Genomic DNA, 22,260 nt, shown 5'->3' on the forward strand with positions numbered 1-22,260 from the left:
ATGGCACCGAATGCTGGAAATGGCCCATAAATGTGATCATGTAAAATCTGTTTATACTTGATATAATAATATGCTTCAAAAAATAAAAGTGTATTTACTGCATGTGCATTTTTTTTTCATCTTGAATGCACTATAATGTAAGGACAGCGTCACTGATGCATCAGTAGCTCTCGAGCACCAATCACACTGGAGCCTGCTCATGCAACCTATCTTGCTATCTCTGGGTATGACGACGGCGTGCAGCGAGCCAATCACCATCCACCGCCGCGGCTTCTACACCAAGCAGAGGAATATTTTCTTTCGTAGCATGGTTGACTGACCCTTTGCACATGTGAAGGCGCAATGAAGGGAAAGAAGTGTTGATTGAATCTGTTAAAATATCGGAATTTTATCATATTCAGAGGAAACCAGACATGAAGAAGAAGCAAGCAGTTACCAAGGAACCAGCAGAGGTAAGTCTGGTAATATTTATCGTGAGTTTGGCTGCTTGGTGGCTAACTACCGCTCAGTGAACCCACGGGACAGTTGACTCTGTGGTTGCGTGCTTGCCTGCAGTTTGGCAACTACGTAAACGTGGAGTATGTAATTAATAGAAACTGAATTTACAACAGGCATAGCTGAGACAATGTAGACAAACACCGGAATTAACATTTAAATAACACATTACTCTTTCATTGTGATTCTTACGTAGTAATGAAAGTAAACGTTGAATCAAACCGAGCTGCTGAGCATTGCTGCAACTACATGTTATTTTACAGATGGTTCCCTCAGAGAGCAATGAGGAGGAGGAAAATGAGGCTCCCATTAAGGCTAAAAGGAGCAAACCAGAGGAGGTGGTCTATCACCCGGTGAAGCTGTCCAGAAGTGACCTGTACAGATCTCCTACAGCTGAGGAGCTGAACCAACTGAAAGAGGCAGAAAGCCTATTTCACTGCAGCCTGCTCAAAATGCAGGTGAGACCTCTGACTTACATGGACATGAACAGAGACATGAAAAGGAGATGGGGTTATGTCTGAAGTCACGCCTGTTGTCACATGTAAACAATAAACACACAACCCTTCACACACTCCTAATAAATGTCTGTAATCTGTCACCAATAACAGATGGAGGAGCTGCTGAAAGAGGTCGCCCTGAGTGAGCGTAGGAAACAGCAAATCGATGCTTTCATTCAGACAGTCACCAAGCTGCTTCAGACTGTACCAGAGTCACCAGAGGTTGAGGTTTGTAGTGCTTTAACTGGAAGAACGGCTTCATGATTGGGTGTAAAGGCTCTATTCCATTTATTTGGCTCTACACAAATTCACACATGAAAATATGTGAGCATATTCTACTCAATCCCTCTCTGTGTTCAGGTAAGTGACCTATCATGGCTGTCTGGTGAAGTCAAAGTCCCTTTCCTCCTGGTGCCCAAAACAACAAAGGGCAAGTTCCACATGGCACCTCCTGCCTCTGTCGATCTGATTGGCAGCTACCCCCTCGGCACCTGCACCAAACCGCGCATCATGGTGGACCTGGCTGTCACAATCCCGGCTGTAAGACACCTCCCTGTGTTTTATTTCAATACATCACTTGAAGCATTGAGATCAGTGTGTTGTAGTCTTAAACTTAATGCAACATGATGATACAGTCATTAGATTATAAAAGACACCTGCTTATCCCTCTGTTATTAGAGTATCCTCCACCCGAAGGATGTCGTGAACCAGAGGTATCCGAGGAAAAGGGCTCTTTACCTGGCAGGCCTGGCTCAGCATCTCGCATCCTCCTCTGACATTGGAAGCATGCGTTATTCTTGTCTCCATGGCAACCGACTCCGACCTGTTCTGCTGCTGACCCATCCAGGTACTTTTACAGGAATAATTCATCCCCCAAATGACCATTTGTATGTCAGTTAGTCACCCCATGTCACGCTGAATTTGTAAGGAAGTATTTGTTATTCTTCCGTGCCTCCGATGAATGAAGAATCCAAAAACTGAGAACCTTTTGGATAAATTGAAGTCATAGGAGTGTTTTGATATACCTTTGCTGTTGTTATAAACAACAGCAAGAATTTTTTTCAGTTTTTGAATACTTTGTTCACCGAAGAGATGCAAGAAATCAATGTTTTCTTCACAAATGTAACACAGGATGAGTAATTGATATACAAATGGTCATTTGGAGAGTGAAAATTTCCTTTAATTTACATCATATTGTGCAGAACACTGTTGAAGAGCGTTGTATTTCATTTTCTTTGCATATCTTTCATAGTGTTTTGTTTCTGGTTATGATCATGATGTATTGTGCCCTGTCTTCTCAGGTAAAGACTCTTCCAGCTTCACTCTACGTGTTCATGCCTGTCCGCCTCCTGGATTCTTCAAGCCCAGCCGTTTCCACCCTCAAAGGAATAATGTCCGGACAGAATGGTACACCGGATTACAGACCTCCCTATCTGGTAAGATTCAATGTTAAGTTATGCAGCTAGCTCTGCAAATGTTATTCATCACAATTATCTCATCACCTGTAAACAAACAATGATCATATGTATAATCAGGACTACATTGTTTTTCAGCAACAGTTAAATTGAATTATTGCTTTAATCAAGACCAATTTATTTCTTGTTTGTCTGTTGCAGAGAGCAGTGAACCTCCCACTCCACATTACAACAGCTCTGTTCTGGGGGATTTACTGCCCAGGGCTCACCTCCAGTTTCTCTCTGCTGTCAGCTCCCAGTGTTCAGCTTTTGCTGATGGGGTGGCTTTGCTCAAAGTCTGGCTTCGTCAAAGAGAGCTCGACCAGGTAGGAGGCTCGCAATCGCTGTCTTAGTTATTGCACTTCCTTCTTTATTTATTAGTCTTCTGACTCCATTTATCTCACCCCTCACCTTTGTATTTGCTCTCTTAATGTCTTAAAGGGCACTGGTTGTTTTAATGGCTTCCTGGCTTCAATGCTGTTGGCGTACCTGCTGACCACTCACAGAATCAGTAACTCCATGACGGCCTATCAGCTGCTTCGAAACACCCTGAACTTCCTGGGTAAGCAAATTTAAAACCCACCAAACCAGTTTTTATAAATACAAATAATATACATAATATGATAGACAGTAGGAATGATTATCCCTGTTTTGAATATGTTGCAACTTACCCACCTCTCATCCGAACCCTCAGCATCTACAGACCTGACAGTGGATGGAATTAGCCTGGCCAGAGATCCTGACTTCACAGCTGTAAGTGGTCTCTGTGCATGTAGCTTATTCACACTCTTGTTTACCTCCTGAATTAATAATTATTGCCCCCTTTCTATTTATTTCTGTCTCTGCAGCCATCTCTTCCAGAGTTCCACAACGCTTTCCAGGTCGTATTCATCGACCCTTCAGGACATCTCAACATGTGTGCTGACATGACCGCTTGTACCTACAAACAGGTAAATACTGGGAAAACAAAATGTGATTTCAAGCTGGATTTGTTTTACACTGGTGACAATAAGCAACAGGTTGTGACTGTTTTCAAATTGGTTTTCAGCTGCAGCACGAGGCATCTGTGTCGATGCAGTTCTGGGACAATCCTACAGTGGATGGGTTCCACAGTCTCCTCATGACCCCCAAACCCATGATACGGACAAGCGACCATTTATTCCAGTACGGCTCTATTTATCAGCTAATGCACCAAAACAAAATTATATCCAGTCTCTCTATGATGTACTACATAACAGCTTAGTTTTTACCTCTCCTCTGCAGCACATATCATTTTCCACTGTCAATGTGTTAACTTCTTCTTTACAGGTTCTGGCTTAAGATAGTTTAGACACCATCTCGTACACAGTCATTGTCAGGGTCATAAATGCCAGATAATAAATAGGGTACTGAAAAAAAAAAACCTACTGCTAGTCTGACATCACAAGTGTTTCCCATTTACAGCAGAACTCTTTCACATTGTCTTCCCATTCTCATCCTGCTGACTTCAGTTTTGTGCTTTCCATCCCCCACCCAGGTTATGTGAGCTGGTGAAGCTTCAGTCCAGCTGTAAGAAACTGGATCTCCTCAGTGAGCTGATGGACCACAGTGGAAATTATGTCCAAACGGCACTCCCTTTTATTCTGACCCTGCTTCAGCAAGGACTGGGCCAAAGGATTCACCTCCTAACCCACTCCCTCCCCCCTGACCTTGAGGTGAGAAAGATTTAGTTTGATGTGGTGTATTCAGCTGGCAAACGGTCCATACCTACTTTTCAGTGCTTAACAAAACCCTGGTTGAATCAGCACGTCTGCCATAACAGTACATGGTCTTGAGTCAACACAGTTTAAAGTGTATTAGAGGAGTGAGACAAAAAAACACTCCTGTAAATATGATTTACAGTTTTAGATCTTTGAAATTGCTGAACTGTCTTCTCATGCTTCTTTCATTACAGTGGTCTGTGGAGAGTGAGGCCCCAAAACACAAAGCCCAACCTCCTCTCTCCTTCGGTTTGCTCTTACAGCCAGAGCTGGCAGCCTCTGTCTTGGAAAGAGGCCCACCTGCAGACAGCCCCAAGGTAACCTCACCTGTCTCTCCTTTCTGTGCATGTGTTTGTAGTGTTATATTAGCAGCTACGGTGAGCATTTGCACCTTTTTAAAAGGCTTTTCTGGTTGCATGCAAAAAAGACTAACCTGTGTGTTACCATGCTTGCATTATGATTCTTTATTAACAACAGCGGTGTTCTTTTGCCAGGCGGCTGAGTTTCGTCAGATGTGGGGTTCTCGCTCCGAGCTGCGTCGCTTCCAGGATGGTGCCATCACTGAGGCTGTGCTGTGGGACGGAAAGAGCATGTGCGAGAAACGGATGGTCCCCAAACAGATCATTGCACACCTGCTACAGCTGTATGTATTTTATATTTGTGTAGCACATTAAGAAACACGACAGACACCACAATAATACTAGTTAATAATACAGTTAGTTTGGTCAGTGAGTTTCTAGCTGTATTGATAATATAGTTATTCAGTATGCTACCATGCTAACAAAGGAACAAACCAGTGATAGTTCTTCACTGTTTTTAGTTTAACCCTTCTATGTAGACTGTCGTACAGAAATCTATTATGAATGTTTGTAACGACCATGCACAAAACATATTACCTGTGTAATGGCAAAGGTTATACTGTAAGCAGCCTTTAGTAGATCCATGGTTATGCCTCATGTTTGATGTAGAATGCCAAGCATTTGTAGTGTCCTTGCGCTAACACAGATATTGCTGACATCATTTAAACATTGGCTCACTATCCACTACTGAAAGCCAGGTCAGGTGTCAGCAGACAATTCAAGTGAGGTAATAAGACAAATCACTGTGTTTTGATGTTGGGAACTACAGCAATAGTTATGGTATAGTTAGGTATTTGACTGCCGCTCAGTTCACAGTGACTCTTGAGGGGGAAAAAGTTTTGTTGATTAAAAAAAATAAGTAGTTTGTAGCATTATTTGCACCAGCATATACAACATATTAACATTCTTTCTTGTAACAGCCATACCTACTTGTACCCACTGCCTCTTGCCCCCCATTGCCCTACAGTAAGCTTATAATTGGTGTAGGTCAGTGTACTCTTCCATCATGTAGGGTCATGCAAGTTATGTATTTCTGTTGACAAAGATCATCATGTCAGTATGCTCTGCGCTCAGTCTTGTACGCCTCGTTGCAAACGTTTGTCCAGCCTCTGACAATAAAGATGGCAGCGATACTCCAGGTACACACAAATAGTGTCTCGCCAGAGTGGCCAGTTTGGGGAATCTCGGTCCATTTACCCTCCACCAGTCAAGGGGGTTTATGTCCAGTGAAGGAGCAATGTCTCTCAAGTAATAATCTACCTGAGCCTCCGAGTCTGTGGCGTAGGAGGAGCTGTAGTTGTCTCCCAGGAGCAACATCATGGTGTTCTTGGTGTCGCTTCTTAGTTGTGAGGGCATAGCCACCTGGCTAATGTCAGGCGTGACCAGGATCTCCTGCTGTTCATCCTTTGTGCCCACAGTAGTAGTTATCACATCTAATTTTGAAACCAGTTCATGCAGTTTAACCTTTGCGGCTAGTCTCCCCGTCGGCGTCAGGAAGCTGAGATGTTTGTGACGAGGGTCCAGCATAGAGGCTATCAGAGCGGGTTTGGAGGCTAGGTCATTAGAGTCCACCTGTGAATGGTAAAATGAAATAGAATACAGATTGTTTATTTTAATCAGCACTTCTACTAAAATCATGTCCAAATGCATGCCAGTTAACAGACAAATTGATTACTTTATGCCTACCTCCATGTGATTTCTAAGTGACTTCTGAACTTTCAGCTTAAACTCAGAGACTTGTTCCACATCATTTTCTTTTGGCACAAGGTGGGTCTGAATGAGACTGAATGTGATTGGGTAGATGTTTGAAATGGACACTTCTGTTTCAGCAGATATGACTGTGGTTGCCCATTTCAGAGTTGCCAGCACAGGTGTGAAATTCTCAATTATTTGCCAGCAATCATCTTCAATCTCAAGGATCTGGGCTTCCTGTCTGTTGGTAATTGTGCGATCAGAGAGCACAGCTTTAATTGCCCACCGCTGCTCCAGTAACCGTTCAAACATATCGCAGATTGTGTCCCATCTAGCTTTGCTCGACTGGATAAGCTTGTGCTGTGGCAGGCACATCTGAACTTGCTTCTGCTCCAAGGCCTCGCTTGCCAGCAAGTTTTGATTGAAGTGTTTGACTAGTTTTCCTGCAGCAACAATGATGCGGACTAGATCCTCACTCAGCCCATCGCTGACTGCTAGCTGCAGTGTTGTGGCAAAGCAAGTTGCATAGTCCCAGGTGACACGGGCACACGCATTGGCTGACAAGATGTCCTGTATGTTGTTATGAACACATGCAGTCACTTTGCCAGCGATACCCCAGGACTGCACGGTGTTAAGAAGCTTCTCTGTGATGCTGTCTGTAGTGGTGTGGCTGTCTGATGATAGCTTGTGTGTCTGCAACACAGCTGACCTCCCCTGCCAGTCCTCTGTTATGAACGAACAGAAAACTGTAATGTACCTCTGAAATGGGAGGGCTGTCCAGAAGTCAGCAGTGAGAGCCACTTTCTCCACTCTGCCCAGCTGCACCACAAGCTCCTCCACTTTCTCATGGAAATGACCTTCAATGAGGCGCGTGATATCACCAACAGATGGCATTTTATAGTTATGCACAGTGTGTGTAAGTAGCTCACGAAAGCCATCACCACTAACCACGCTGATGGGAAGCATGTCCTTCTCTATCATTCTGGAGATGAGCTCAGTCACCTCTGCATGTGTTGCCAGTGACACGCCATCATTAGGCATAGTGTCTGGGTGCTTGTTTTTGATGTGGTACATCATGCTCGTGGTGCTGCTCCTGTACTTCAGCTTGGTGTCGCACATCGTGCAGTGCACCTCGTCATCCACTTTGATGAAAATGTCCCACACAGAGCTCCGCTTCAGGCGCTTCCTCTCTCCATAGTCACGCTCATGGGGGTTGGCAGTCATGTTTACGTTGGGTGGCATGATAGCAACCTGCATGCCGTCCGAATTAGCGCTGCTCTCCTCCTCCATACACTGAACGGTACAAATCACCGGTTTCTCGTCCTCGTCTATGGGTGCCGTGGACGGATGGTGCCTGCTCATGTGGTTCATCATGGAGCTGGTGGCTCCGCCGCAGTACTTCAACGTAGCGTCACATTTCATGCAGCGGACGAAGTTCCCAACTTGTTCAAAGCAGTCCCACACAGAGCTCCGTCTCCTCCCCGTACGCTTCATTATTTTCCGTGCAGCTGGCTTATGTCTGAAAATGTTTTTAACGTTAGCTAGCTAGCTAATGTTAGCAGCTAGCACCGACTGCCACCGCCAAAAAAGGGTCTTTTGGGTAATAAAAAGCCAGTTTGTGACCAGTTTCACTTTTGCATATGTCCTGACAGAAAATGAAAGTTAGGCGAGTGTGGGTATGAGTTTGTTGAAACGTCGTTTTTAAAAAGAAAATAATATATTTATTATCCACCAGGCATGCAGATATCCCCGAATCCTGTGTGCGTTATGTGGGGGCGATGGTGGATGACGTCATCAAAACGGGAAGTGAGGTAAAAGGCAAATCGGTTGATTTTAAATCCGAAAATTGATTAGCTGTATTAACAAAAAACAATAGAATATTGTTTTATGTGTTGTATGGTGAATGTTGTATTGTTGTTGTTGCACTTTATTTGTTTATTAATAAGTATTTTTCTTTTACTTAATGCTGTTTTGTGTGTGTGTTCCTGTTGGAATATACGTTAAACTAATAGTGCAATTAATTTATATTATGTTGCTCATTTACTAGATTCTTGTTATTTTATAATGCTTGTTGTTCAATCAAAAGAAAATGGTGCAGACCCCCAGAAGTGGGTGTTAGTGTTGCTGTTTTATCACAAAATAAATGCAGTCTAAAACTGTGTATGTATGCCATGTGTTTGACATTGTGCTCTTCAGGAGACCAGTACTGGAGAGGAGGAGAGTTTACTGGTGGTTCAGTCCTATGATGACCTCAGTAGAAAACTGTGGAGGCTGGAAGGTCTGCCTCTGTCCATCACAGCAGTGCAAGGAGCCCACCCTGCACTCAGATACACACAGGTAAAGCTGGTTGTTCTTGACAACAACTTGCTCCAATAAATGCAGTGTCATAGTGGTAAAATATAAGTAATTTTGCATTATTTTAAACACTACAGCAAATGCAACTCAAGTTCAGTGAGCTTCTGTGAAGTTATTGATGGCTGAGGTTATTGCAAACTGTAAATTTGACTTTATGATAGTCCTCCTAACATTTAATCTGTGCCTTGCAGGTCTTCCCCCCTCTGCCACTGAAGCTGGACTATTCCTTCTTTGACAGAGAAAAGATGTCCAGATCATTGGTACCTAAGGAGGGCAAACCCTGCCCTGCTTATATCACCCCTATCACAGGTTAGTGTTTCATCCACCAGCAACTACTTAAGAGTTTTTATACAAGTATACAGGGTATACCCACTTCCTCCTCAGTAACCTATCCATCTATCTCGTAGCACACCAACCTCATGAAGTACAAACACCCTACTGATCTAGACTTAAGTCATTCCTGCACCGTCTGCCATAGAAAATGTTTGTGACTGGAACATACCTTCTTTGACTTCTGTAATGTACCTAGTTATTTCAGCATTGCTAAACAGAGTTACAACCTGTGTATTCAAAGCAGGGAAAATACAGCCACATAACCACAGGCATTTAGCAATACTAACTCGTATACCAATGTATTGGTAACTGTGCTCTTTCAGTGATCTGTCACATGGAGGGGAGTGGAAAGTGGCCTCACGACCGCCTCGCCATCCGCCACCTCCGAACTGCCTTCCACATCCGCCTCGGAGAGTTACTCAAGAAGCACCATAATTACACGAGCAGGCCGTGCCCTGCACACCTAGATGTCTGGAAGGTATATTTTTGAGTTTGTGTACAGGTCCCACACTTGTCTGTGGACTCGACTGTGGTTTCTTTGGACTCTGATTATAAGTTTGTGGTGTGTTCAGGCATATTGTTGGTACAGTGTTTTTTTTTTTTGTTTGTTTTAAATCGCAGTTCACAGTATTTTGTTTATTCATGCTGTTTATTTCCATTTGTCTGTGGATCCAGGATGGCTTGCTGTTCCGCATCCAGGTGGCGTACCATCGTGAGCCTCAGGTGCTGAGGGAGAGTGTGAATGAAGAGGGGCTGCTGGTTGTAAGGGACAACGAGGAGGCTCAGGCTCTGGAGATGGCCACCATTCACAAGCCGCTTCTTACCAGCACATTGCACGGGTAAGATTAAAACTGTAACACAAAGTAGTGTGTTTTTGATTATATGCTTTAACTTTCTTCAACCTTTGTCCTACTTTTCTTCCTTTCAGTTGCCACATTTTTGCCTCTTTCCTGTTTCTTCATTATTTTCCTTGCCCTGTATGCACCATTTCCTCACTTTTTTCTCCATGTCATACATGTCATCCTGTTGTTGGTAGGCTCCAGCAGCAGCACCCATGTTTCGGGGCAGTGTGTCGCCTGGCCAAACGCTGGCTGGGGGCACAGCTCTTCAGTGAAGACATCACAGAGGACACAGCAGACCTGCTTGTGGCGTCGCTTTTCCTGCAACCTGCACCCTTTACTCCTCCCGGGTAACTACGGCTCATACTTTTTAATAATCAGTCCACCATATCAGTCTCAATTGTGGACAACTTTTTTTTTTTTTTGAACTTCCCTTTGTTCATTCAATAGGTCATGTGAATGATTTCTGTTTTCCTCAGCTCTCCTCAGGTTGGCTTCCTTCGTTTCCTTCGTCTGCTTTCTTCCTTTGACTGGAGGAACAACCCGCTGGTAGTCAACCTCAACAACCAGCTCACAGGCAAGCACACACACACACACACACACACACACACACACACACCCCTTTTCCCTCTATGTCACACAAACAAATTCGCCCCTGACCTCATTCTATATTCACACCGGACATACTTTAAGATCCTGCTCGTATTCGTTGCTGTTTCAACACCAAGCGTGATTGTTTTTCACCACTCTGTCACGTGCAGCCGTCGAATACACAGAGATCAAGAATGACTTCATGGCCTCCAGAGAGTCTCTGCCCGTCATGTTTATAGCTACGCCTAAGGACAAAAAACAATCTATGTGGACCAAGCGAGCTCCTAGTGTACAGGTCAGTGGACACACAAACACAAGCACAAAACTCACACAACAACATGTTTAATAGATCAGCACTCAATACTGAATTAAAAAAAAATTAAATATTACAATTAGACAGTAGCAGGAAAAAAATAGGCAATTGAATACTTGAGAACTATGACATCAAATACATCAGAAATTTATAAATTATTTTTAGTGTTTGTTTGGTAAACAATCACAAGCAACGGTGAAAAAAAGAGTTGCATGTTCTCGGCAGAAAGCAGTCACATAGTTTCCCGATCCTGGAGCCTTTCCTTAGTGCACACTGGTCTCCTGGATCACACTGAAAAGACAAGACACCAAACTGAAGTAAGATGGAAAGATGATGAACATATTAAGCCAAACAGAATGATTTCAGGAATTTCAAATGGAGTCGTTGCATTACGCACCACAGGTAGATAGCCATGCCTTTTTCTTAGAGCTGGAAATTCATTGTTCTGAAGTCTTTCTAAAACTCCATGTAAATTATTGATCTGGGGATGCAGAAATATTATGTCTTACTTTAATAAACAATAGAAAACCACAATATCAAATAAGAAACAACATCATGAAGAATTTCCACCAGCACTATTTATGCTTTGGGAGACCATCAGGTGTAGCTCACCAGTTGCTTTTCATTGCCGTCCTCAGTCGTAGTGAAATAGGTTAAATATTTAGCTTTGTATTCCTCTGTTTGGACTTGACCGTAGCTGTAAAGGAGTCCAGCGGCACACAGCAGTGTACAGAAAAGGTAAGCACACCAGCTTCCCATGGTGCGTAGCTGACCCAGATAAGCTTCCTGTGTTATCCCACCTCACTCCTCTTCCAAACCCAGTATTAAAACTGAGCCTTTTTCCCAGCATCCTCCTTTATACCAGTGGCAGAGAACAGGAACTTTGTGCTCTGTGACGTCCTGACACAGACGTCATTTGGCCTCATTCAACACTATCCTCCTTAGTTTTTTTTTTTTTTTTTAAGTTTGTTCTTGAAAATTTCCAAACAAAAGTTTGTCAGATTCATGACGTGTCCTCAAACCACAGAATTGTTCACAGTTGTGTGCATATAATGAAGACTCTCCTTGACCTTGTAAATTGAAAGTGCCTGCCAGTTGATCCTAATTAGCATTTAGGTAAACGCCCTGCAAATCCCCATAAAAGGGCATGAGACTGCAGGGCCGTGTGCACACAGATATTTAAAAGAAAATTTAAGAGATTAAGTTAAGAATGCCCAAACAAAAGTCTAAAGAGGGTGGAGCACTGGACTCCAAACATAAAAAACCACTTCGATAGTTGATGAGCGAGGTACTTCTGCAGGAGGTGAACTCCAAATGAGCTGTCATATTTAATAACGTCATTAGTGGATATAAAAAAAAACAATGCATGAGATGCTATTACTCATTAAGCAGATGCTATATTGTGAGAAGGGCACACAACTGATTCATTTAAAAAAAGGCTCAATCTTAAATCTGTGGCCACAAAAATACCACCAAATACAGAGGAGAGACACTGACCACAGGAGGGGGACAGGCTTGCCCTCATCATGCATTTCCTTCCCAAGGCACCATCTGTAGCATCTTGGAGCAGTGGTAAATGTGGCATTGTGCGAGTAGACCCAGGGAGCAGAAATAGGCCTATTTTGGGCCTATAAATAGAGTGATCGATCACTAATTATTGGATAGCATGGTTCCCAATCAACATAATTGATTTGTATGGGAGTGTTTATTTTAGAATAACATTTGTTCTATTTTTATTAATTGTAAAATAATGAAATGATTTTTAAAAATATTCTAAATGGTAAAAAAAAAGAAAGAAGGAATTTAAATGTTGTAATATTACACAACTGTAGAATTGAAGAAAACACACCTACCAATTATTTTGCACAAACATGTCAGCACTCAAATGTGTGTATATTCAGTTCTTTCCTGAGAACAAATCCCAAATAGGAAAACATTGGTGAATGTCAGAATCTTTGTTCAAAGTGCTTAACTGGGTTGAAAGAAAAAAATTCTGGAGAAAAGAAAAAAAACTGAAAAGTTTTATCAAAACAAATAGCTGAGGTGAGTAAGTGATTATGGGTCAGTGTGTTGTTTATAGTTGTGTCAGTACCTTTGAATGACCACTAGAGGGCAGATAGTGATGATTGAATCCTTGAGTTTCTCTCAGAATACACACCATGCTTTCCATCAACAAAATACCTACATGACCTCAGAAATGTTAATAAGCTTTGCACATGTCGTGATTTACAACTGAACCAGAAAGAGATTTAAGGTTGGTGTGAATGAAAGTGCGTTAAACATTTCCCTGGTGAATGAACAGGGGTTGTAATCTGGATCAGCTGCCTAATTGTAGTCAAAAACAAAACAACTACATAGTAGAAGTACAAGTTGTATATAAGAAAAGAGTATCCATCATTAATGTAGGTTAAATGCTGAAATAAGATTTAAGGAGAACCTTAGTTCATCCCCATTTTTGTTTTTATTCACATTTTACACAGCATCTCAGCTTTTTTGGAGCTGAACTTGAAACTGTTGTCGGAAGAAAGTCACTTTGATTATTTGAGTATCTTTAACAAAAGCCTAAGTGGATAAAAGATGACATATTAGCACATAATAGTACAATAATGATAATTTGGTGGAATTTCATGAAGTACATTTATGGGACACCTTCATGCAGTGATTTCACATTCTTAAAATAACAAAGAAGCAAGGTTCCTCCACTAACGTTCAGTTATCATAGTCATAGTTACCGAGGCATGTCCTCATATTACCTGTGTTTTGTTACAGCTAAGTATGTAAGTGAGTCTTTGCACTAATGCGCAAAACATATGGGTGTGCTTTGATCAGCAGGTTGAAACAAACACATTAGGCGGCTCCTTTTAACGCAACAATTGCTGGATATCACTGAAGATAATGCTGGTCATTTTATTGCTTTTTCATGTCTGCAATTGTTGGAGATGTTCTATGAGTTCTGAGAAACTGGGAAATGGACATTCCAGTGCTAATCGACAGCTGTGCCACCACAATAGTGGTCTATATACCATATGACATCCTCTGGAATGTCCGAAGCGTCCCACTTTAACCATCCGTTCTGTTTTGGTTGTGTGTCTTCAGATGCTGCAGCGCGTGGTGACAGTGGCTGCAGAGAGTCTTAAGTTACTGGAACATCAGCTGATGGACGGCAGCCAGATACAAGATGTCAGGGTTAGTGAAAAATGCTTGGAAGCTCTCATTTACTGTTGCCTTAATCAGTGGTCCACTATCTGAATGAATAATGAGTTAATATTTCAGCCTTGCATGCATTCGTCTGTGTTTGTGCAGGTGGTCATGCGCCCTCCTCTGGATGCCTACGATGTGTTGATTCACCTGAGCCCCAAGCAGGTTCCCCTGCTCGCTCAGGCAGTGGACCCTCCCACTGTCACCTTCAATAGGGGCGTCATGGCCGGCAGTTTGGCCCAGTCTGGAGGGGCCCTCCCTGTCGTTGACTTCAACCCTGTAACCCTCTACTTGGCAGAGCTCAGAGTGAGTCTTGTCTGTCGGGTTGAAAGGAAGGTGTGGTGGGGTTATTTATGCCTTGTTGACACAGGATGCGAGAAAAGCTGGGAAGCAGGATTTGCGCATGCAAGTTGCAGCTTGGCCATTTAAGCCCAAAGTATATTCCCTGTGACGTCCAGCAGCTTCCTGGGAATAAAAAATAATTATTAAGTAGAGAAATACCCAGTAAAACTAGAAGTAGGTAGATTTCCTAGAAACATGTCTGATATTTCTTAACTAGTTATCAGCCATGCTCTTCACCTTTGCTACACACTCTTGTGCACACAACCCACATGTGTAAGGGAGCTGTATGAGACATTCAGAGCATATCTGTGATTCAGAGTTTGAACTAGGATTGCCTGAACACAGCTCTCAACATAGAGGTGGCTGAGCTGAACCTTGCTAACAGCATGAACAGCGTGTTAGCTGACAGAGTGTTAACGTGGGGGGAACAGGAGAGTAGCTGTTACGTTTCTGTGCTGAAGCCATTCTGCCACTATGGGTCAGGGCAGCGTTATCAGTGGTGACTGCCATATAACTGCAGTGCAGAGTGGCGGCAATTAGTTAGACAGAGCAGTACCCACACAGGGAGTCATATGCACTACCATGCACATGTGGCTCAAGTATCTACCAAAACAATGAACTACGGCTGCCCCCAGATAGTCGACCAAACGTTAGCCGACCAGAAAGGTCATTATTCGAGCAAGATTTCATTGGTCGCTTAGTTGCAGAAAAAAAAAACAAAAAAAAAAAACACGTGAAACTCTATTAGGAGCTGTGCCTTGTCAAAATAAATTAAAACCTATATGGCTGGACCACTTCAGAATTTAATGTAAAAGGACAGACACAGGAAGGGGACACGCTCAGCAGTCAGACAGGAGTCAGGGTACAAACCAATCACAGCCGACAGATATCTTTCCCTTCTTCTGTAAATATTCAGTCTGATAAATATGGAACAGTTGATCATGTTAGCGCAGGGCTACCCAGAGCTTTACATCTGTCCCACGGACGATAGGCCTACACACTATAAACAGTGCCTGCTGCCATGCTCTTGAAAGCTGGCACAGAAAAGGCACAAGATTAGCGCAGAGCACCCAATGTTGGTTTTCCAGGCAGTTAAAGATGCAGCATGGGTATGTGTAAGGCTCCTATTTTCCAAGGCTCGTACCTGTGGTAATGCCACAGGCTAGTTAATAACATGTCGGGCAGGAAATCCAAAGTGTGGGATCATTTCGAGAAGGTGAAGGACGAACCCAAGGTGATATGTAAACTCATCTTCATTGGTCGACTACAAACATGACGTATCATCTGAAACAGGTCAGTAGCTACATGCCCATTAGCCACTTAGCACAATCACTACTGCTTTGCTGACAGCGTCATTAACAGGCGGCTCGCTCAGTGTGTGACGTGCACTTGCAGATAAAATATAAGCCTATATTAATGAAGGTTCATTAGTATGGTTTTGTATTTCTCAGTGTTAACAATGTTACTGATACTATTCTTTCTCACACCTTGAACTCAAACCATTGTGTTGCCCCGCCCAAAATATGTCATTTAATAACTAAATCAGTTTTGTAAAGATGCGGGCGACTAGTTGACTAATGGTCCTAAATGAAGACTATTGGTCGACTAGGGAAATTCTTAGTAATTCTTAGAACAGAGGAGCACAGATTACATCACAAACAGAGGGAGTGTGACTTTTTTCTCTGCTCAGGGTGCCATATCTCCACCATATCTTTCCATAGCAAATAGTGGTTTGCTGCTATATCAATGCTCTGAATGTCATTTACAGTACCTTTTGAATTAGTTCCCAGCCAGGGTCTTACCTTGTTATTAAGCAATCTGAAATACAGGCCCTCTCCTTGTGTCTTTCTTTCTGACTCCTTTCCGGCTCTTTTCCCATCAGTGCAATGAAAGGTTGTGGGTTAAATTATGCAGGCAGTACGTGTCCTATGATGTGCACAGTATGAACAAGTCTACACCTGGGCATTATTTTAGTAATGAGTCAAAGCAGTCAAACAAAGGGCTAATTATTAGACCAGGCGTATTAAAGAGGAGTTGTGAAATATAACTGCTTGTGGAGGACGGTACTCAAACAGAATGGAGTCTGTCCTCCAGTGTCCTGAACTTCTATTGCATTACCTAAATTAATTAATTTCCAGGAGGCTTTTGGAGAGCTGGCCCTCTTCTTCTGTGACCCTCATGGTGGAACAGTGATCGCAGTTTTATGGAAGCCGAAGGCCTTCGTACCAGTGCCCTTTAAGGTAAGGTCTAAGCCTTGTCCTTAGTCTAAATTAATAAAGGAGCTGGGGCCTCATTTATAAAAGAGTGCTTAAGATTCATACTAAAAGTTGACGTGCGCCCAAAAGCTGAAAATGGCGTGCACCAAAAAATAATCTGATTTATAAAACAGTGCGCACCCACACTTGCACGCAGTGTTCTCTTTATAAATCACAGACCTCCTGGAGTTGTGCGCACCCAGATCCGCCTCATATTCCGCCCTCTACACGCCCTAGTTCAACCATAAATGGTCATGCAAATCACCTCATGAATGCGATCTGCATATAAATAAGCCAGCATGCAAGTGTTGTGTGAGTCAAGGCGACGGGTGAGAAATGAACCAAAAAACGGAATTTCTCCGAGACTGAGCTAGAGACCTTTTAACTGGAGGTGGAGGACTGAAGAAAGATTTTATTTGGTGGCCACAGCAGCGGGATCACTAATAAAAGAAAGCGAAAAACAGTGGCAACACTTAAACGCTGCTGATGCTGTCAGCTGTGTCTGTGGGAGTGCACGACAGTGACAGAACCAAAAAAAAAGTGGTCTGATCTAAAGGTAGACCAAATATTTCTACTCCTTTACCAACGTAGTTAATGTGTTAAATTTGAAGATGTTTGACAGTGATGTGCGACATAAAGAATCACATTTATTAAAGGTGGAGGCAAAAAGGAGTATGTGCCAGTGCCATCTTGCGCAATTACGCGCGAGGGTCACCATAGTATTTATATGTTTATGGCAATTAGTCTGATCAGACTCCCGGCCTGAATTACAGCATGAACCAGTGGTATCCCTGTCCCAAAATACAACGTGTAATTTGAAATTAGGGCTGCCACTAACGATTATTTTCATTGTCAACTAATCTGTTGATTATTTCTTCGATTAGTCGACTAATCATTTCATCGAAAAATGTGTTAAAATGTTGAAAAATGTCCGTCTGTCTCGCCCAAACCCCAAAATTACGTCATCTAATGTCTTCTTTCATACTCACGCCAAAGGGTTTTAGTTCACTGTCACGGGAGAGTGTGTAAAGCTGCTAATATCTGAACGTAAGAAGCTGCAGTAAGAGTATTTTGGGGTACTTTAATAGTACTTTTCTATGAAAAATGACTCAAACCGATTAGTTGACTACTAAAATAGTCACCGATTATTTTAATAGTTGATTAGACATCGATTAGTCGACTAATTGTGGCAGCCCTATTTGAAATACAATACACGTTTCTTCATGCCGGTTTTGTCATGAACAGCACATGTCTAAGTAGGGCTGATGAAATGAGTGTAACGGTTGTGCTTAATGGCTGTATTTCGAGACATGATAAATACACTGGAAATATTTAGCTAAATAAATAAATATATTCCATGCAGTCGCGCCATCCTCTCCCCCTCCTGCGCTCACAGAATGGACAATGAAGCGTTAGAGGCAGTGCAGATTAAATACATATTTAGAAAGAATTTCAATTCAGGATTTGAGTTGGATTTTACAACGTTTATATGAAACAATTATCACTCACTCCAAGCGCAAAATAAGGCTGGCTGGCTGCTGGATTAATAAATAAAAATCTGACTCCACTTCTCCACCTCGCCGTCTGCATCGCCACTTCCCAGTGTCTTCCAAAATGTGCGCACACATGACTCAGGGTTTGCTTACAGGTGCGCACTTTCTCCCTCCAAGTTTATTTTTATAAATCACAACCTTTGCATGGTAAGTGGCGTACACCACTTTGAAGCCCTGTTGTGTGCGTAAGCAAGCTTTATTAATGAGGCCCCTGGGGCATCATGTACAAAGGGTGCGTACGCACAAAAACGTGGCGTACGTCCTTTTCCACGACAAAGTTCAGATGTATCAAGAGTGAAATGACCGTGGAAATGTGCGGTGCCTCACGCCAACTTCATGACTGGCGTAGACATGTTTCTACAGCTGTTGATCCTTTGGCGACACTTAGAGGTGATGCTGGGAAACTGTTACAATAAATAAATGTGAAAACAATTAGTTCTCAGAGTGATGTGCACATCACAGACACATGAACAATTAACACACCCACGTGTCTGCAATTAGATGAGTGGATATACAAGCATGCGCAAAGTGGTGCCGAAAATACCGTTAACAACAAAGGCTGCTTTAGCAGTATTAGAAGATTTGTAAATGGCGCAATACGAAGAGAGTGTGTGTTCAGAGACGGAGAGGATTTACTGGCACATGATAACAACTGGCTCATCAGCTGCTTTAGGTTCCCGAGGCCAATCCTCCTGGAACTGTGCGCAGCCGGCAGCGCAACACAGCAAGGAGCCATGCGCTGCCTGTATCCATACAGGTGCTGACCGACCTTCCAGAGGGAGCTGGCTGACCAATCGGGACTGTGCCAGTCGACCCTGAGCCGAGCCATGCTAGCTGTGTGGGACGGAATTATCCGCATGTCAGCCAGGTATATCAAATTCCCATACAATGCAGCTGAACAGGCCAACATTAAAGCGCAATTTGCAGCGACAGATGGTTTTCCTAACGTTATCGGAGCTATCGACTGCACACACATGGCTACAGTATAAAAGCACCATCACAGGATGAATTTGTTTATGTCAACAGGAAGCATTTTCATTCGATCAATGTACAGATCATATGTGATGCGCAAATGCGATTAACCAACATTGTGGCGAGGTGGCCTGGTTAAACACACTGAGCAACAGCATGGTAGGGAACAGACTACTAGCTGGCACTTTGCGTGATGGGTGGCTTCTTGGTGAGTAAATAATTTATTTGTTTAATTGTCCTAATATTAATCCCCCTGATGCACACTGAGCTTGTGTGCCCCCAAATATTATCCTGCCTTCACAGCATCAGTATTAGTCAGTGGTTAAAGTTAGTGACTTGCTTTTTGCTGGTTAAACTACAGCTTCAGAGCTTTCTAACAAGCTCCTGATTGTCTCTGTGTGTAAAGTACTCATGTCAATAAACCCGTGCGTAAAGTGTGACATTTCTTAATCAGCCTCACCTTTTCCCCGGCGCACTTCTGCATTCATTTACAACAATAGTGTGTGATCCATGTAGGTGGTGTATAAGATTAACAAATATAAACTGTAAATCCAGTTCACATAATTAATTGTCTGCTTTCAATTGACCCCAGGCGACTCTCTGTTCAAAGGGGGTGAGCTCCTCCTCTCCTGTCCCCCCGCCTGTTTTGGCCACACTTTGGCGGTGGGCAGCCCTCCTCCGCTTCACGTCCACCTTAATGTTGGACCACTTCTTTTTTAATTCTGCGTGTGTGCGCTTTTCTGTCCCCACAGCATTGACAGCCTCACACACACTCTCCCACTCACTCCTCTTACGTTTAGTATTGATGCCGGAGGACAGCGTGTCAAAAAGTACATTTTTGTGCGCCTCCACTTCAGTGAGTAGTGTCTCCAATTCGTATTCTGTGAAATTTTTCTTTTTTCCTGTCTTACTAATTCTTTTGTTTTAGTTTTCTGATCGTGCAGAGAAGGGAATCTCAGGTGCAGGGTTAATTTAAATATGATTTGCATATTTAAATGGGGGCGTGGACAGGGAGGGGCCGGGTACTCCAACATGTGCGCTCAATTCCACGTTGATTGGGATGTACAAAGGAAATGTGCTTGGATTCATGTGTACGCACAGATTCATATATCTGGATATTTTTGTGCGTACAACGTTTTCTGGATTTAAGCGTACGCCAAGTTTCAGTAGGAAATCCACGCAAGTCTTTGTACATGAGGCCCCTGGTCTTTTTTGACTACAAACAGCTTGCTTTGTTGTATCATGTCTCCTTCACATTTATCGTCCTCTTTTCACTCACACGTCAACATGCACCATTCTGAACTGATGTTTTCCTTCATCGCAGACGTCGCAGATTTCTGCTCGGAGCGTGCAGGTGACCGGGGAGGAAGCAAATACCATTCCTAACGTTGAAGCTATACTGGAGGACTTCCGTATCATGGGCAAGGGCTTGATCAAATCAGTGGAAGCCAGGAGTGAAAAATGGTCATTGTAGACACAGCATTGTTACCAGGTGCATTGTAATGTAAAACATTTTATCTTGTTTGTGTCTGAGCTATCAAAACAGAACAATGGACACATGAATGCATTTTGGACGTCTTGTTAACAATATTATCTGTTAATAATGTTGCTGTTTAAGATCAGCCATGTTTGTTTTGTTGAAGCTGTATCATGTCTAATAAATGCATATCTGCTCTTTTGATTTATATTGACTGCCTGCCTATTAGCTTATCCATGAGTGGGTGACATTATGAGAAGGAAGATTAATGGTGTAAGTCATCTTCAAACAAAATTTGGCTTCTCAAATGCAGAGATTTGCTGCTTTTCTATGGGAGCTAAGTGAAGAGATTTAAGTCTGGACTGTTGGTTGGACAAAACAAGCAATTTAGATGCATCAGCTTGAAGGAGCTGTCTGTGTCATTCAGAACATATCTATGATTCAGAGGCTGGTGTGGGATAGTCTGCACATGGTTCTCAACATGGAGGTGGCTGAGCTGGTATCTAGCAGCTAGTGGTGCTAACTCAATAAACAGCACTAACAAAGGCAACAGTGCTGACACAGCTAACATTATTAACCTGGGGGGGAAACTAGACAGTGGGCTCTACACTTCTATGACAACGCCCTCCTGATCTCAGCATTAACTGCTCTATGAGTGCAGTGCAGTGTGGAGGCGATTAGCTAGCCAGTGGGATACAGTCACAGGGACTCTCATGTACTAACACGCATGTGCAGCTGGACTGTCTTCTACAACAACAAACAGTGAAGCTCGGATTACATCACACACACAGGCATCATGATTTCATTCTCTGTTCGGGACACTGTTACTCCACTATATCTTTACATAGCAAATAGTGGTTTGCTGCTACACTAATGCTCTGAGTATTGTATACAGCACCTTTTAGCTCTAGGAGCTGGTGGCATTTTTCACTATTTTTAGATACTAAATTGACCAAATAAAAAGAAGGTTAATTAATAATGAAGGTGATGATTAGTTGTAGCTCTGTGTTGCAGTTTTGTGTGAATCAATTCATCTTGAAACTGGTGGTTCAACAATAAAAAACGTAACACAGCAAGACACTGACCCAGAAAGACATGACTGTCGTTCAGCATTGCTGTTGACGCAGAGATGCAAGGCATGGTGTGTGTGTAAGGTTCTGGGGCCTCATTTATAAAAGAGTGCTTAGGATTCATACTAAAAGTTGACGTGCGCCCAAAAGCTGAAAATGACGTGCGCCAAAAAATGATTTATAAAACCGTGCGCACGCACACTTGCACGCAATGTTCTCTTTATAAATCACAGACCTCCTGGAGTTGTGCGCACCCAGATCCGCCTCATATTCTGCCCTCTGCACGCCCTAGTTCAATTATAAATGGTCATGCAAATCACCTCATGAATGCGATCTGCATATAAATAAGCCGCTATGTATTATGTTTATGGCAATTAGTCTGATCAGACTCCCGGCCTGAATTACAGCATGAACCAGTGGTATCCCTGTCCCAAAATACAACGTGTAATTTGAAATACAGTTCAAAGATTAAAGTGTAATAGGCGAACACGTTTGTTTGTGCCGGTTTTGTCATGAACAGCAAATGTCTAAGTAGGGCTGATGAAATGGCTGTATTTCGAGACATGATAAATGCACTGGAAATATTTAGCTAAATAAATAAATATATTCCATGCAGTCGCGCCATCCTCTCCCCCTCCTGCGCTCACAGAGTGGACAGTGAGACGTTAGAAGCAGTGCAGATTAAATACGTATTTAGAAAGAATTTCAATTCAGGATTTGAGTTGG

The 22,260-nt window shown here is 42.8% G+C and overlaps 2 protein-coding genes across 2 annotated transcripts; one reads left to right on the forward strand and one right to left on the reverse strand.

The window, feature by feature from the left end:
• Window positions 1-302: 302 nt before the first annotated feature.
• Window positions 303-20,672, forward strand: nol6 (nucleolar protein 6 (RNA-associated)). Its single transcript, XM_033619806.2, has 26 exons — window positions 303-452; window positions 759-953; window positions 1,104-1,220; window positions 1,353-1,532; window positions 1,671-1,839; window positions 2,294-2,428; window positions 2,609-2,772; window positions 2,888-3,008; window positions 3,141-3,199; window positions 3,295-3,396; window positions 3,495-3,610; window positions 3,963-4,140; window positions 4,380-4,502; window positions 4,680-4,828; window positions 7,972-8,047; window positions 8,433-8,573; window positions 8,783-8,900; window positions 9,248-9,402; window positions 9,600-9,763; window positions 9,961-10,113; window positions 10,243-10,340; window positions 10,525-10,649; window positions 13,764-13,853; window positions 13,971-14,171; window positions 16,346-16,447; window positions 20,312-20,672. Exons 1-26 carry the CDS (start codon window positions 414-416, stop codon window positions 20,459-20,461), a joined length of 3,420 nt encoding a protein of 1,139 aa, XP_033475697.2. The 5' UTR covers window positions 303-413; the 3' UTR covers window positions 20,462-20,672.
• On the reverse strand, window positions 4,822-7,998 carry LOC117252717 (E3 SUMO-protein ligase ZBED1-like). The gene is made up of 2 exons (XM_033619807.2): window positions 6,231-7,998; window positions 4,822-6,116 (listed from the first exon to the last, which is right to left on the reverse strand). Exons 1-2 carry the CDS (start codon window positions 7,728-7,730, stop codon window positions 5,568-5,570), a joined length of 2,049 nt encoding a protein of 682 aa, XP_033475698.1. The 5' UTR covers window positions 7,731-7,998; the 3' UTR covers window positions 4,822-5,567.
• Window positions 20,673-22,260: the final 1,588 nt, after the last annotated feature.

The sequence above is a fragment of the Epinephelus lanceolatus genome, chromosome 9, assembly GCF_041903045.1.
Source record: "Epinephelus lanceolatus isolate andai-2023 chromosome 9, ASM4190304v1, whole genome shotgun sequence".
Taxonomy (NCBI): Eukaryota; Metazoa; Chordata; class Actinopteri; order Perciformes; family Serranidae; genus Epinephelus; species Epinephelus lanceolatus.